Source organism: Amia ocellicauda, chromosome 13 (assembly GCF_036373705.1).
Source record: "Amia ocellicauda isolate fAmiCal2 chromosome 13, fAmiCal2.hap1, whole genome shotgun sequence".
Lineage (NCBI taxonomy): Eukaryota > Metazoa > Chordata > Actinopteri > Amiiformes > Amiidae > Amia > Amia ocellicauda.
In genome coordinates, this window is record NC_089862.1 from 8,046,831 (window position 1) to 8,062,262 (window position 15,432).

General features: G+C 37.5%; 2 protein-coding genes across 2 annotated transcripts; one reads left to right on the plus strand and one right to left on the minus strand.

Annotated features, from left to right (window-relative positions):
* Positions 1–5,934: 5,934 nt before the first annotated feature.
* cetn4 (centrin 4) lies at positions 5,935–8,431 on the minus strand. The gene is made up of 5 exons (XM_066719838.1): positions 8,282–8,431; positions 7,153–7,308; positions 6,699–6,827; positions 6,392–6,529; positions 5,935–6,212 (listed from the first exon to the last, which is right to left on the minus strand). The coding sequence occupies exons 1-5, from the start codon at positions 8,282–8,284 to the stop codon at positions 6,123–6,125; spliced, it is 516 nt and encodes a 171-aa protein (XP_066575935.1). The 5' UTR covers positions 8,285–8,431; the 3' UTR covers positions 5,935–6,122.
* Positions 8,432–8,575: 144 nt separating this feature from the next.
* On the plus strand, positions 8,576–14,893 carry bbs12 (Bardet-Biedl syndrome 12). Its single transcript, XM_066719839.1, has 2 exons — positions 8,576–8,664; positions 9,173–14,893. The coding sequence occupies exons 1-2, from the start codon at positions 8,596–8,598 to the stop codon at positions 11,186–11,188; spliced, it is 2,085 nt and encodes a 694-aa protein (XP_066575936.1). The 5' UTR covers positions 8,576–8,595; the 3' UTR covers positions 11,189–14,893.
* The last annotated feature ends 539 nt before the right edge of the window (positions 14,894–15,432 follow it).

The following is a 15,432-nucleotide window of genomic DNA, read 5'->3' on the forward strand; positions in this document are numbered from 1 at the left end:
CAGTGTTCCACATTCATATTGAAAAACAAAAAAGAACAACATTCAAGAACCGAGGAAATCATGTGTGCTACTTGATTTATTTATTTTGATTGTTTTTTGGAAAGGAAATCCCTGAATTCCAAATGGAAGAGGACTGCTTCTTCGAGGTTCACTTGAAGGGGTTGTCCTTGGTTGCTGATTAGCTGTGGGATCATTGCAGGCCTGGAGTAACACCGGTCCCGGAGAACAAAAGGATGTAAAGGATGTTATATTTGCATGCTCCAGCAGTTATACTGTACTGTATATCGGATATCCAGAGATCAGTGCAACCATTGTGCTGAATGTCCTCCATAACAATTAAAGGATATGAAAGGAGACCAGAGTATGAACATGGTGATGACATGGTGATCTCCAATGCATGCATGGCAAACCTCTTAACATAATGTACTATTATTCATCAGTTAGGAGAATAACATTCCATGGTTGCATAGTTTAAGCTGTATAGAAAATGTGTCACTCTGTCTCTGTTGTTGTTCTGGTTTTATGATAACACAAAGAGGTACTGTGATACAAACATTGATAGACAGCAATCTTTAAGTCATGTCACACATTTTCAATTGGATTTAAGCTGGTGCTCTGACTGGGCCAATCTAGGACATTTACCTTTTTGTTCCTTAATCACTCCAGTGTAGGCTGTGTACTTTGGGTCATTGTCATGCTGGAAGGTAAACTTCCGTCCCAGTTTCAGCTTTCTTACAGAGGGCAGCAGGTTTTCCTCAAGGACTTTTCTGTACTTTGCTCCATTCATTTTCTCTTCTATCCTGACAAGAGTCCCAAGCCCTGCCAGTGAGAAACATACCCCTAACATGATTCTGCCACCACCATGCTTCACAGTTAATTGGGTGATGTGTTGTGTTGGGTTTGTGCCAAATTCTGCCACATGGCTACAGAATCTCTGGAGTGTGTGTTTTTTTAGCATACTTCAAATGGGATTCAAGGTGGGCTTTCATGAGTACCATGTAGTTCTTAGGACATTATTGTCACATGCACACCTCTCTGATCAATCTACTTCTTGCTTCCTCATGCAGTTTGGAGGTATGGCCTGATCTAGGCAGGATCTTTGTGGTGCCATATACCTTCCACTTCTTAATAATCATCTTGACCCTACTCCAAAGGATATTTGAGGCCTTTTCTTACCCTTTTCACCACTTTGTTCTGGAGTTCTTTTGAAAGCTCATTGGTGCTCATGGTTGAGTCGTTGCTTTGAAACCCCAGCAGAGGGAAGCTACAGGAACTGCTTAATTTATCCTGAAATCATGGGAATAACTACAATTTAACACAAGTGGATGCCACTTAAATTGCTGTGTGATTTTGAAAGTGATTGCTTATGCCTGAACTAATTTAGGATTGCTATTACAAGGAGGTGGACACTTATTCAACCAAGCTGTTTTTGTTTTTATTTTTATTTAATGTTCCAATAATGTATAGAATATTTTTTCAATTGGGAAGTTGTGGGGTAGGAAGTGGAGATATTTTTTTTTCTTTACTGCATTTTAGTTCCAGGCTATAAGACAACAACAAAAAAAGTGGGGTAGAGTAGGCACAACATTAATTTATTATTGACAGGAATTCAGATAATTTCCATTCTATATAAATATGTAATTGACCCCTCTTCTCAGTCTCTGTTCTGTAATTGGAAGTTAGGCTAACTGTGTTAAAATAAATTGCCAGCTTCAGCCATTATAGTAAAAATCACCAGTATAACAAAGGGTTCTGTGAATGGACTGAACATATTATAGTAAAGGGGATCTATAAGAAATGACTTTTACATGCCTTATACTAACTTATTACATAAAACCACATCTGAGACTTGGTGCCTTTAAATCAATACATTAAAGAAATGAAACATCAAAATTGACCAAATAACTGATAAAAACATGCATCTTTCCCTTTCTCATCTGTCTTTATTTTCTTGAGGCAGACCCTCATGTGAAAGTGTTTCAGACCTTTATGAAACATATAAAAGGACCACCCACATCTTATTCTGTTTCAGTTTCATTCTTAATAAGGCAAGGATTGCTATTTCACTGCTCAGTTCTGTCGAGGTTCAGCTGTGTAATTCATACTACAGTAGTTTGCTTTAATGAAATTAAATAATTGAGCACACAGAACAAACCAGTGCAATCAGTTGGGAAGAGGCTAATCAGTTCCAAGGCTTACAGAGATTGTCAAAATCAATACCACGTTATCTACAAAATGTCTTAAAAGTACTGTAAATGTAACAATGCTAATGCTATTAGACAAAATTGTTTAGTCGATAGGCCTATCAATCCAGATCTCACAGACTTCTCAATGGATGTGCTGATCATGTTCTAATGGTCAGTCTTACCCCTACCTTACAACCAAGTGAAGACATAATTTGTTTGTGTAACACAAGACAGCACCATCTATTCTAAAACCTCCTCAAACCTGTATTCTCTTCTCTTCTCCCATGCCTGTCCCTGTGTCTATTTTGATTGACATTTTCCTTGCTTGCCCACTGAATTACTCTTGCCTATGGACAATTTGAATTTTATTAATTGTATTGGTTTGCACTTTCCCCTCCGTCTTCCACTATAACTTATCTAGACATAATTTGTTTTCTATATTGTAACAAATATAATACTGAGTATACTGTAACCTTGTAAAACCTGTTAAAGTCCCCTTGGATAAAAGTGTATTCCAAATAAACTGATAAATAAATACATACATACATAATAAGGTCAGAGTCATTGTATTTGGAAATTAGTTATGAACTGTAATATTATACAGGTATAGCCTACAGGTAATGGTAAAATGTCACTAATACTTTAGTGTCAATTAAAGCATTAAATTAGAATCTTATTTATGATCAATGTTAAGAATATACTTAAGAATACGTATATGTGGTGTAGTGGCTTCTAAGCCAATTTAAACCACTACAACCCCAGCATTAATTGGAAACGTTTCTACCCACCTTTGTCCAGGGCGACTTACAAAATATAAGAGTATATTGCAATAATACAATGAAGTTCAAGGCATAATACATTTTACAAATTCCAATTTCCAAAAGTGTATAGGAGATATACAGTAAACAATATATGAGGTCTTACATCCTAGATTGTAAAAGTTGATAAGTGCAGACAAGATGTTAAGTCACAGTCAAGGGCCAAGGGAAAGGGAGCATAGAGGAATCAAAATAAACAATATGAGTACTAGTAATGCAAAGGCAAGAGTATGACAAAACGTATGAGTGCAAACTTACAGGAGAATAAATTACTAAATTACAAGTACAGTTTGAAAATAAGTGTCTTGAGTAATCACCAGAAGGAGGTCAGAGACTCTGCTATTTTGACTTCCGTGGGAAGGTCGTTCTACCATTTAGGGGCAAAGGATGAAAAGGAGCAGCTCTGGAGGAAGGAGAGTGGAGAGGAGGCAGAGTTAGTCTTCTGGCACCGGAAGAGCGCAGTGGTCTGTATGGGGAGATGAGGGTCTGAAGGGTCTGTTCTGTCCTATTGTTCTTCTGTTTCATTGTTTCAGTGTCTGTGTTTTTTGTTCATTTAAAATCACTTGTGTAATCTGTGAAACAATGTGATGTGTGTAATAGCAAAAAAGTAAATAAACAGAGGAGTAGGGGAAGGAGTAGGAGTAGGTGGTTGAAAACTGTGTAGCTTCCAATTGTGCTAGGACATAATCCCAATGACTTTTGTTTCCTACATATGGCATGCCACATTTGTATTTCAATGTACATGATTTCCCAATTCTACCACTCATTTTGTTAAGTAACTCAAATTGCACTGCTATTGAGATCAAATGTGTACAACAACCTGCTTTCTAATTGAACTTTGTGTGGAACAGCATATAAAATGGGCCTGTGACCAAAATGACTATCACTAACTATAACTAAACACCTATTGGAACCAAATATTGTTAGGGTTTCAAGTAAAGTCACAAAATATGACATTAATGCCCTCTAGTGGTTAAATAAAATTGCCAGGAAATCTTGGTCCGTGTGACAACTCTTACTGGTTTCTTTCAAACTTCTGCATAAGGAAATACTTATCTTAAAAGGTATGCACATTCACATTCAATGTACAAATGTTTACTCTGCTGTTTATACACAATGTGTGTGTGTTTAATTCCCCAGCTGGCACAAACATGCACTTTTCTTGTGGCAGAGGTCTAATATCGCCTATTAATCTGAATTTATATTAGACTAATTATCATTTTTACTATTTACAAAGAATAATTGTCACAGGTAAGAGCTGAAGAATGAAATTGGAGAAGTTAGCCAAGAACAAAACAAACAGTAAAAAGGACAGTCCTGTCCACCTTGTTTGGTTGCCAGAAGCTCCTAGAAATGCATATTTTGAGAATGTTCTGTAAAAGTATCGGAGGGAGCTAGCTTTAAACAAATGGCAGGCCAGTCTGTTTCAGACACACATAACTATAAAATGTGTCTGTTTTCCATACTGAACGGACCTGTACATCCCCTGCATCCTGTTTCATTTGTAATCTTGAAGTAATTATGTAGTAGGTTGAATGGAATCTGCATTGTCTTGAGCAAAAATGTGTCTGCACAGCTTGTACATTCTGAGCACTGCATTCTGGTACTGAGACATACCAATATACAGTGCCATGAAAATGTATTTGCCCCCTTCCTGATTTCCTCCATTTTTGCATATTTGACACACTGAATGGTTTCACATCTCCAAACAAAATGTAATATAAGAAGAGAACCCAAGTAAACACAAAATTCTGTTTTTAAATGATAATTGTATTTATTTAAGGAAAAAAGCTATCCAACACCAACTGGCCCTGTGTGAAAAAGTAATTTCCCCCTTAGTTACTCAATCAACACATTAACCACATTTAAATGATCTTTGGGTTTAATTAGAGCAGACACACCCAGGCTTGATTACTGCCAGCCCTGTTGAATCTAAACATGACTTATATAGAACCTTACCATCAGTGTGAAGTAGGCTACAAGGTCTCAACAAGCAGCACACTATGCTACGATCAAAAGAAATTCCGGAAGAGATAGAGGAGGGGAAAAAAAAAAAAAGGTTGTCGGGATGTATCAGTCTGGAAAGGTTTACAAAGCCATTTCCAAGGCTCCGGGACTCCAGTGAACCACAGTGAGAGCCATTATCTCCAAATGGAGAAAACTTGGAACAGTGGTGAATCTTCTCAGGAGTGGCCGGCTTTCCAGAATTCCTCCATGGGCGCAGCAACGACCGATCCAGGAAGTCACAAAAACACCCAGAACCGCAGGTCTCTCTAGCCTCAGCTAGGGTCAGCGTTCATGATTCGACAATAAGAAAGAGACTGGGCAAAAATGGAATTCAGGGGAGAGTTGCAAGGCGCAAAACAATGCTGACAAAAAGAAACATTAATGCTTATCTCACATTTTCAAAAATACACATTGATGACCTTTGAATCTCATCGAGATGCTGTGGCAGTTCATGCTCGAAAACCCTCCACTGTCACTGAACTACAGCAATTCTGCAAAGAAGAGTAGACCAAAATTCCTCCACAGTGATGTGAAAGACTGATCTCCAATTATAGGAAGCGTTTGGTTGCAGTTGTTGCTGCTAAAGGTGGCGCAAACAGTTGCATTCAGAGGGGCAATTACTTTTTCAAACAGGCCAGTTGGTGTTGGATGCATTATCCTTAATAACACCTCCTCCAGAGCTGTGGATAAGTAATTATGTGAAACCTCTCCTGATATGAATCAGACTTCTATAATTAAGCTGCCCTACATGTAAATATAACCTAATATCTCTGCACCTCTCTTTATGAAACCCTCCACCATTTGAAAATGTCCCTAAGCTCTCACACCATTAAACCATACTATCTAATGTTGTATTTGTGGGAAATAATTTCTTCTGCTTCGTCAATAAATAAATTACAAAAATACACACAAAAAAATACATATTCTCAATTTATGAAGACATTTTTATTTTACTCCAGCATTTTCAAGTAGACCTTGTACCATATACAATATATTTTTAAAAATGAATTACACAAAAATACATAACCTGACAACTGGTTAAGTTTAATTGTCATTAACAAATTCAAAGTGCAAAATATTCTGCTAAAAACAACAGTATTGTTATTCAGTTTTAATACAGGCTGGTTTTTTTCATGATCCTTAAGAATTCTTGCTCATTAATCTCTCCATCTCCATCACGGTCAGCTTCGTCAATCATTTCCTGTTGCGCACAGACACAGGACATGTTTTAGAAAGAAAGAAACTGTGGATGTGACTTTACTTATATTCTGCCTGGGACTGAAAGAATATACATTCAGATCTTTGTAAATTATTAAATAGATATCACAAGAAACACATACATATAAACAAGCCTGTAACCTAAATTTTTCTTTCATTTACCTGCAGTTCTTCGTCAGTTAAATTTTCTCCAAGTTCTTTAGCAACTCTCTTAAGGTTCTTAAAAGAGATCTTTCCAGTTCCATCATCATCAAATAATCGAAAGGCCTTCATGATTTCTTCCTTCGAGTCCTTCTCGCTCTATATACGAGAAAAAGGGAACATATTTCTTAAATGCAGAATATCATTCAATATGAAGGGTCATATCCTCGCACCTAGATCTGCATTCCTATTGTTTTACAATACAGTTAGAACAATAGGTCGATTTTACAAAATTGACTGTTGAAATGTAGGTACAATATATACATACCATTTTCTGTGTCATCATGCACAAGAAATCATTAAAGTCAATAGTCCCAGAGCCTTCCTTATCAATGTCAGCTATCATCTTCTTGATTTCCTCTTTCTTTGGTTCAAAACCCAATGCACGCATAGCAACCTAAACCAAAGATCAAAGACATAATTAGGCTACAGCCTAATCATTTAACAGAGCACTTGAACCTTAAAACACAATAATATGAATACCTGCTTTTGACAAGACTAATTCTCAAAACTTCATACTCCCACTTTCTGGATGTTTAAACATTTAAAATGTGTAAGAAACAACACACGTGGAAAGTAGAAATTAAATATTGTTAGTTTGAGCAGGGGTTTATTTAAAGTAGAGCAAGTTTGTCAGTGAACATTAAAAACTCACATGGGATACAAATGTCTGAAATCAATATTGATTAGGCATGTGCCATTAATGCCACAGTATGGATTACCTTCAGTTCTTTAACATCAATGGTTCCTGAACCATCAGTATCAAACAGGTCAAATGCTTCCCGGATCTCTTGCTTTTGTTCTTCTGTCAAATCTGGTTTAGGACCACCTTTCTTCCGCTGATTAGAGCCAAGGCCAGGCTTCCTGTAGCTAGCAGCCTTGAAAACAAAATATAATTAAAAATAATAATCATTTTCCCAATATTTTGATCATACAATCCATTCTGTGAAATAAAATGTAAACGTTAGGCACTTGATGGAACACACAGAAGAGTTTCATAGCAAACTGCAGGTCTGAAAAAGCTTATAAACGAAACACCAATCATCAAATTTTACTTGCTGCAGCACCCTTCGCAAAGGTGCCACAGAGCGCTGCACAGATTAAAGCAAGAATACAAGATTGTGATTAATACATAATGTAAAAGTAAACCACTGTTAATGACAGGAAGGAGGGAAACCATAAACAGGTATAGGATGACAGAAAATAAATCTCTGGGCGTCCAATGCTTAATAAGTCCCAGGCTTAGCTGTGACATCCCCTCCAGGCACAAAACGTTTCTCCACAACCAGTTAAACTTTCCAGTAAGGTTTATTTTATTTGCAGTTGCAGTATATTGATCCTGCATACTTTCATTTGATTGAAATGCAATATGAACCTGATGTAAAGGAGAACATAATGTAATTTTGGATCTGTTCTTCATGGTAATAATTTGCATTGACTACATCATGTGGTTTAGAGACTAGTAGTACAGGAAAGGGAACAGACATACAAAAAAGTTTGACCCCTGACCCATATGAACCTGATGTAAAGGAGAACATAATCGCCATCTGTTGTTTGCAGTTCATTAAATGACGGGATTAATGTGGCAATGCGAATGGAACACAATCATTCTAGTGCGTTTTACCGTTGATTGACCTCCTTTTCTGTCTCTCTCTCTCGCTCTCTCTCTATCTTACTCGAGCCTGTCATTTACTTATATATATATATATATATATTCATTTACCGATTATTTGCATTTACGTTTCAGTTTTTAAAAGCCATTTCAACAGTTAACTTTTACAGAGTTGCAGACAGCGATGCAAATTACTAATTTATCATTCAAAACGTATGTGAAAGTTAGAGTTAACTTACCATTTCTAAATGTTTAATAGTAGTAGTAACCACCTAAATACGATATCTCAGAGGACTGCAATTAACCTACAGCTAAATCGTCAGTAAACACGCGATTTACAACCTAACTTGTGCAAGGACTCAAATCCAGGTAAATGACACCGAGTCTGTCCAATAGGAAACGAGATATTACTTTACCAAGTGGTAAATATACTTTCTCTCCAATCGGAAGTCACGTAGGCGGGGCGTCAGCTATCAGTTCGGTTACATCTGCTTGCTTGGTATCCTAGTAACAAGCGGGAGAATTGGCGCCCGGGAGCAAAGAGACACTGCGCATGCGTGGAGGAACTGTCGTGAGTTTAGGGGTGCAAACAGACATGGCGAAATTACCTTGTCCTGCACAGGTTTGTATTCATTTCTCTTTTCACAAGAGGGTGGCACACCTTTTTCCGTTTTTTTGTGTGACTTCGAAACGTGTTTTCCACATAGGGATACATTAACTGGCATCATGCTGTGCGTGTTGTGGTTCTTCATGCGTGCTGTGTTACTAGCACATCAAGCGTTCGTGTAGCGCAGATTTCCGCAGTTCTGCGCTGCTCCGCCAATGGGATCGGTGGAATTCTGCGGATCTGCGCAGAACTGCGGAAATCTGCGCAACACGTACACGACCTCTGTGCATATGAACAATTACACACTTGCCACGTTGTTGTAGCCGACATTTCCGCGAGTTTGTATATATTGAATCAAATGCACATCTCAGCATCACTACACATTCCAGTGAACACAATTTTAAGGAGCAGATGCTGTCACATGCTTTCTAATAACAATTCATTATATTTATTATTTCTTTATTTTTGCTATATGCTTTTTCAGACTGTTGTTGTTTTGTTTTTGTTTTTTAATTATTTGCAGACGCCTGTGCAGGGATTCAAAGTACTTAACAAGGGGCGCCATGTTGGATTGCTGCAGTTGGCAGCCTTAGCAGCGACGGGCACAACGTTCTTGGGCCCAAACAAATCCTACAAGTTTGTTCAAGATGAGGAGAGCGGGGAATCTGTCCTCACTTGTTCAGCGTTTCGGCTTTTGGAACATTTGGATTTGGCGTGTGCTGTTGGCCAGCTGCTCAATGAGACAGTACTGGCCCACCAAAAAGTGTTCAGGACGGGGACCACTGGCCTCCTTTTTATGACCGGAGTGTGGAGCACTGCAGTGCTGGAGTGCCTTCACAGAGGGGTCCCAGTTCCTGATATTGTATCGGAGATGTCGGCAGCATTGGAGTCTTGCTCTGAAGTGTGTAAAGTACGCTGTGTGGCCATTGAAGATGTTTCTGCTGTTCACGACCTGCAAAAGCAAATTCATAGTTTTAATATTACTTCACAAGTTAGCCTACCCTGTAACCCAAAGGCAGGAATCTCCCAGACAGCATTACTGAGAAACGCGCATGAATCTGCCTCAGCTTCTTCTCATCATGTGCGAGCTTTACCTGCTGCTAAGTCTGCAGGAATAGAATCGACTGGAGGTGTTAAGGCAACACAATCTAAACAACGAAAAATTAAGCTCACTCATAGCAGACATTTAAATTCCAAGGAGGACAATTCTATGCAAAAATCCAAGCTGGAAAGCTTACCAAAGGTGTCATGCTCAATGTCAAGTGGTTCAGGATTTGTGAACATTACCCATCTTGGTGATGTCTTGAGCCATGGGTGTGTATATGGAATGAATTTAGCCATAGATGCAAACAGACTTCAGACAGAGAAGGAAATGAGAAAAAATTGCAGTCCCACAGCATTTGATGTCTGCAAGATTGTGACGTTTGTGCTTCCTGGGCTGCCCGAAGAACAATCGTGTGTGATTCCAGGCTTTCTCGCGCTCGTGTCTATAGAGCAGGCTTCATTAGTCAGACATTTCAAAGATCGGGAACTTCAGGTTGTGCTTATTAATGGAGATCTAAATGAAAAATATCGACACTTAGGGTTTAACAATCCGACACACTGTAGAAATGTAATTGAAAACTTGGATTTATTAGGACGTAATCTGGAAGATGAGTGGTTGAATGATGCTTTAACAGCTCTGTTGAAAGTGAAGGTAAACATAGTGTTTGTAGAGGGAGTGGCTTCTACGAATCTAACACAAACCTGTGTCAAACACAACATCTTAATAATACAGAGAGTAAAGAACAATATTTTAAAAGATTTTGCTGAAACAACAGGAGCTTTGCCGGTGACCTATGTCACCCATGTGAATGAGCGCTGTGTCGGACGTGGAGTATGTGTAAGTATGTGGAGAGAAACTAAAGCAGGTAAAATGATGTCCGTAAACATCACTGCCAGGCAGAGCTCGTTAGTTACAGCGGTCATTACGAGTTCTGTGGATGGCAAGCTGCAGGCCCTGGAGGACCAGTTCTGGACTTGTGGGTATCGTCTCTATCATGCGCTTCACGAGGGGAAGCTTTTTCCTGGCGCTGGGGCCGTTGAAATGCTGTGTCTTGGTCATCTTGAAGAGCTTGTGAAAAAGGACATGCACGTTGCCGCAGACTGCCTATCACAAGTGCCAGATGGTCAGTACAGAGGAACTATCTTGCAGCACATGGCTGATGGATGGAAGGAATATGTAGCTACTGTGATGTGTAATACTGGTGTTTGGTCCTCAAAACTGGAAGCATACATTGTAATAAATCAGTCTTTGAGCCACAACCGCAAAGGGGCCTCTTCAACTTCAGATTTCCCAGAACTGCTTTTATATAGCGATACTTCCAGTAACGGCACTTCTGGTGAAAGAATAGAGAACGTGAATGCTTATGACAATGTGACGGTAAAACTGGAAGCCTGGCGAAGGGCTCTTGATTTAGTTTTGACAGTTCTTCAAACCGATACTGAGATCATTACAGGATATGGCCCTGAAGAGACGGAAGAAGTAATGTGGCTTTAAATGTTCAGGCAAATGTAACTTTCAGGTTTTGGTGTCACTCTAGTATGAACACTGGGCCAAATACCCAGTGGCTCAATTGCATTTCTATATGTATTCCAATGTATAATTGTGTTTCACAATGTGAAAAGTGTACATAGCTAACAACAAATTAGGAAATTGAGATGGAATGAAGTTTGATTTATTTTGGTGACATGACTTTTATTTATTTTTATTCTTCATTTTTGTGTTGCTTTACAATGCAGTTTCTGAAGAAAAATGCCAGAAAATTACACATGAAAGTCAAACCTAATATTGATCCAGAAGTTATATATTTTTGTGCAGTTTTAAGGTTTTAAGCAGTGCAGTGGGTATTCCACATTCCTTCATTAAATTACATTTTTCCCCAAATAGTTGAAAATAGATGTAATTTAACAAAATAATACAGAGCATTAAAGTGTGTCATGTTAGGATGAAAGCTCAGACAAGATTGTTGTAGACATCACTAAAGAACAGGTTTAATTAATTTGATTAAAATTTACCAAATACACACCACAAGAGGGAGACAAAGCACATTTGTAAATTAGTCTGCATAGATCATAGAGTGTAATGGTATTAGGTGTATATTATCAATTAGGCCTACTGTTAATTGAATCGCAGTATTGCATTAATTTAAAATGAGTTCATTTTACAAATCTGTGAGATGTTAGGAGAGCAGTAATATGCTCTTATACCTACATAATTGGGACCAAATCTGGTTAGAGGAGGTAAAGAGTCAGACAGTCAGTTTTGTTACATCTGAATGTAATGCTGTTGACTAAAACATGAAGGGTGAAAGCAAAATGTATATGTTCACACAAGAATTTAAAAGTCACATTTTAATTTTATTTTCACACAGAATTTGTATATTGGATTTATAATGATGGGGAAAAATTAGTTATGAATAATTTCAAACAAGCTTAGTAATTTCTTGTTTTCTTTGTAATATTTCACATTGGCAATTGATATAATTTGATCCTTCCACTCCAGTGTTATTGATAACTACACTCACTCTTTCTGTCTCACTAATGATTTATACCTGCTTCAGTCTGAAGGACAGGACTTATAGCCCCCAGTGTGTTGTAAAATCTTAAGCATTTTACATTACATAAGTTAGCAACTTCGTTTCACTTGACAGAATTTCTTTTCAAAAGCTGTTTTTTTGAAGGTGCTAGCTTGGCTTGGCTGTGGTCACTTCCTCCCCTGCAGGGTGAAGAAGAATCTTTGTCTGGTTCTTGCATCAGATGAAAACTAATTCAGCACTCTCACAGACTATTGACACTGCCAGCATTTGGCCCAGTCTCGGGGGTTGCGAAGGCCAGCTTCCTGTGGTGACTTAGGAGCACAGTGCTGCTGTGTAAAACTATTTCCAAACTAATTTAGACAACTTTGTAAACACCACCTTCCTACAACATTAGTAACAAAATGGTACTGTGCAGATCCAAAATACGCTTACTTAAGAAATGGTATTGAATCCCTGAAAGTATATACTTTAGTCATCCTATATTAATGCAGTTGTGCAAGAAGTGATGGAAAATTTATATTTTCATTCTCACTTTTATAGCTCACTAAAGTATATTTGTGTTAAAATTACTTTTGACAAGAAAGGATATTAATAAGTGCCCAGTAGGTGATGGATATCATTTTAGCTTGGACGGCGTTAAAGTTAAGGGGAAGTATTAACTCAAACTATTCTTATGTAACTTTTTAATCTGCATATTTTACATTATGCTAAGTATGTAGAACAAAGGTGGCTTTTATACATGGGTATATAGTGTCCTTTGCTGGAAAATAAATATTTTGAATGATTGCCACAGAAATAAACCTATTTTTTGAGGTGCCGGCCTACCTCTGCATTTCAAAATGAAAATAGACACTTAAAAAGCAAACTATGGGATTTTAAAGCTTCTCATTAATCTTGTATCTGTTGATTATCAGCTAGATAGCAACAAGTCATGATGAATGTAATACTGTGGTTAGTTTCCCTTTCCTCTTGATTTTCCAAGTATGATGCATTGTTTACAATGAAGCTAAACACATCAATTCATGATTAGCACTGTGATTTTTTCCCTTTTTTTGTGTGTGCATTGGGTGATGATTCAGTGTTGTATTTGTGCAGTCCCTCATCACCATTATCAGTCTGTCTGCAGATTGATGACAAGATTCCACTGCTGTCATCAAATCAATCAAAGCTGAACAAAAGGTCATACCTTTGATACATCTTTTATGTCACATTTCAGACATAAGAGGCTAGGACACTATTGCAATAATGGTACATTTAAAATATGGTACTCTTCAAGTAAAGTTGAAAATGTAGATCTATATTGAAATTTATATCTGGTACTTATCTCCAGATTTAAAAACAAATGAACAATGAAAAGAAAGCACAGGCTGTGATCTCAATGCATTGCTAAAGAATCACCAGTTAAGACATGGTAGCATAGTAATATTGTTTTTGGCAATACTGTGAATACAATGCTGTGCCTGCAATAATAGTGAAACCATTGTTAATGCTTCGGTGCTTAAAGTTGGACCTTATTGTTTATGAATACAAAATGTGAATTATGCTCTCAGTATTTATTTAATTGTAATGTATACAGATTCATAGAATATCTTCCTAAAAACATTATATATTTAAATTTAACATACCATTGCCTTAAAAATATGTAACCCCCCCCACCCCATACATTTTTCAGTATTTCCCTTACCATTTTAACGATGAGAATCCTACACTTGGTTGCCATATAGGAGCATATACTTGAGTTTCTGTTGTCTTTGCTTCTAGATTAGAATAAAACAGTAAATAACCTGCAAAAGTTTAATGCTTTGGATGGACTAAATCCTTTATCTTGGGAGACATAGAAATGGGTACACCATATCTAACATTACAAGACATTGTGACATTTTACTTTGTCTCTTTATCAGTCTTTTATAGGTCACATGTTTTTACAGTGTTTTCCAAAAATGACTTACGTTGCTCTTATTTCAGCGGTATCAATATGACTTCACTTTTATGAGAAGCTGGAATGTATCTTGTTCAGACCAGAGTTTTCTGTAGGCCGCTGTTGACATATATGAAAGGTCACGGACATTTTTTAATACAATCATCTTCTCAGTGCTCAGCCCCTGTGCTATGTTTGGTCAAATATTCAGAAGAAAACAGGGATTTATTTCAGTACATTTTGCTTACTGCAAACAGACCCAAACACACCAGTATTCCTGTGGATAAACAAAACAAAAATGAATGTCAGAAAAATCCTCTCTGACACAGAAAATATGATGGAAAGTGTCATTGAGCAAGTTCATCTGATAATCAGGTAGGTGACATCATACTCTTAAGTGATGCCAATGTCAACCACTAAAAATATATATTAGCTCTGCTTCCAGAGTATGCTTAACCCACTTAATATTAAGTTGCCAATGCACATTACACTTTTCACAGTGATTAATTAATACACACATTTTATAGACTCAATGAAATATCCCAGTGAATCTTGTAGGACTAAGTAGTCTCTTTCCTATTTCTTTAATCAGCTAAAGACAATTTTTTTTTTTTTTTTTTACATATAATAATGTCTGCCCTTCATGTGGTATTATTTTGTACAGCGTTTGTTTCCTTTCCAGTTCTGTGTATTCTGGGAAAGCTTGTTATTGCGGTGTAATAAAACCAGCACTATTAGTGGGGAAAAATGTAATGGTGCATTTTTTGTTCCTCTCCTGTGCACATCCTTCCATTCAGCTTTGGGAACGTTTTGTTGGATCTGTTTTTTGCTGGAACTGTAAGTCAGCACGAGAAATAACACTCTAAGGCCAAATCAAAACTTTAAGCTGCCCACGAAATGTAAATTACAAACCTGAATCCAATTGCGGTTGGATTTATTGTCAGAAGCAACTTGCTGCTACTTATACATAAAAACACTATAGGGTACAAGTTTTGTATTTTTCAGTTAGCTGGTGAATCCATGTTTATGTTTTGTATATTTGTAACATACACTACATGGTCAAAAGTATGTGGACACCCCTTCTAATTAGTGGATACAGCTATTTCAGCCACACCCAGTTCTGACCGGTGTATAAAATCAAACACTCAGCCATACAATCTCCATAGACAAACATTGGCATAATGGGCCATACTGAATAGTTCAGTGACTTTCAAAGTGGCACCGTCATGGGATGCCACCTTTCTAACATGTACATTTCTGCCCTGCTAGTGTTGCCCCGGTCAACTG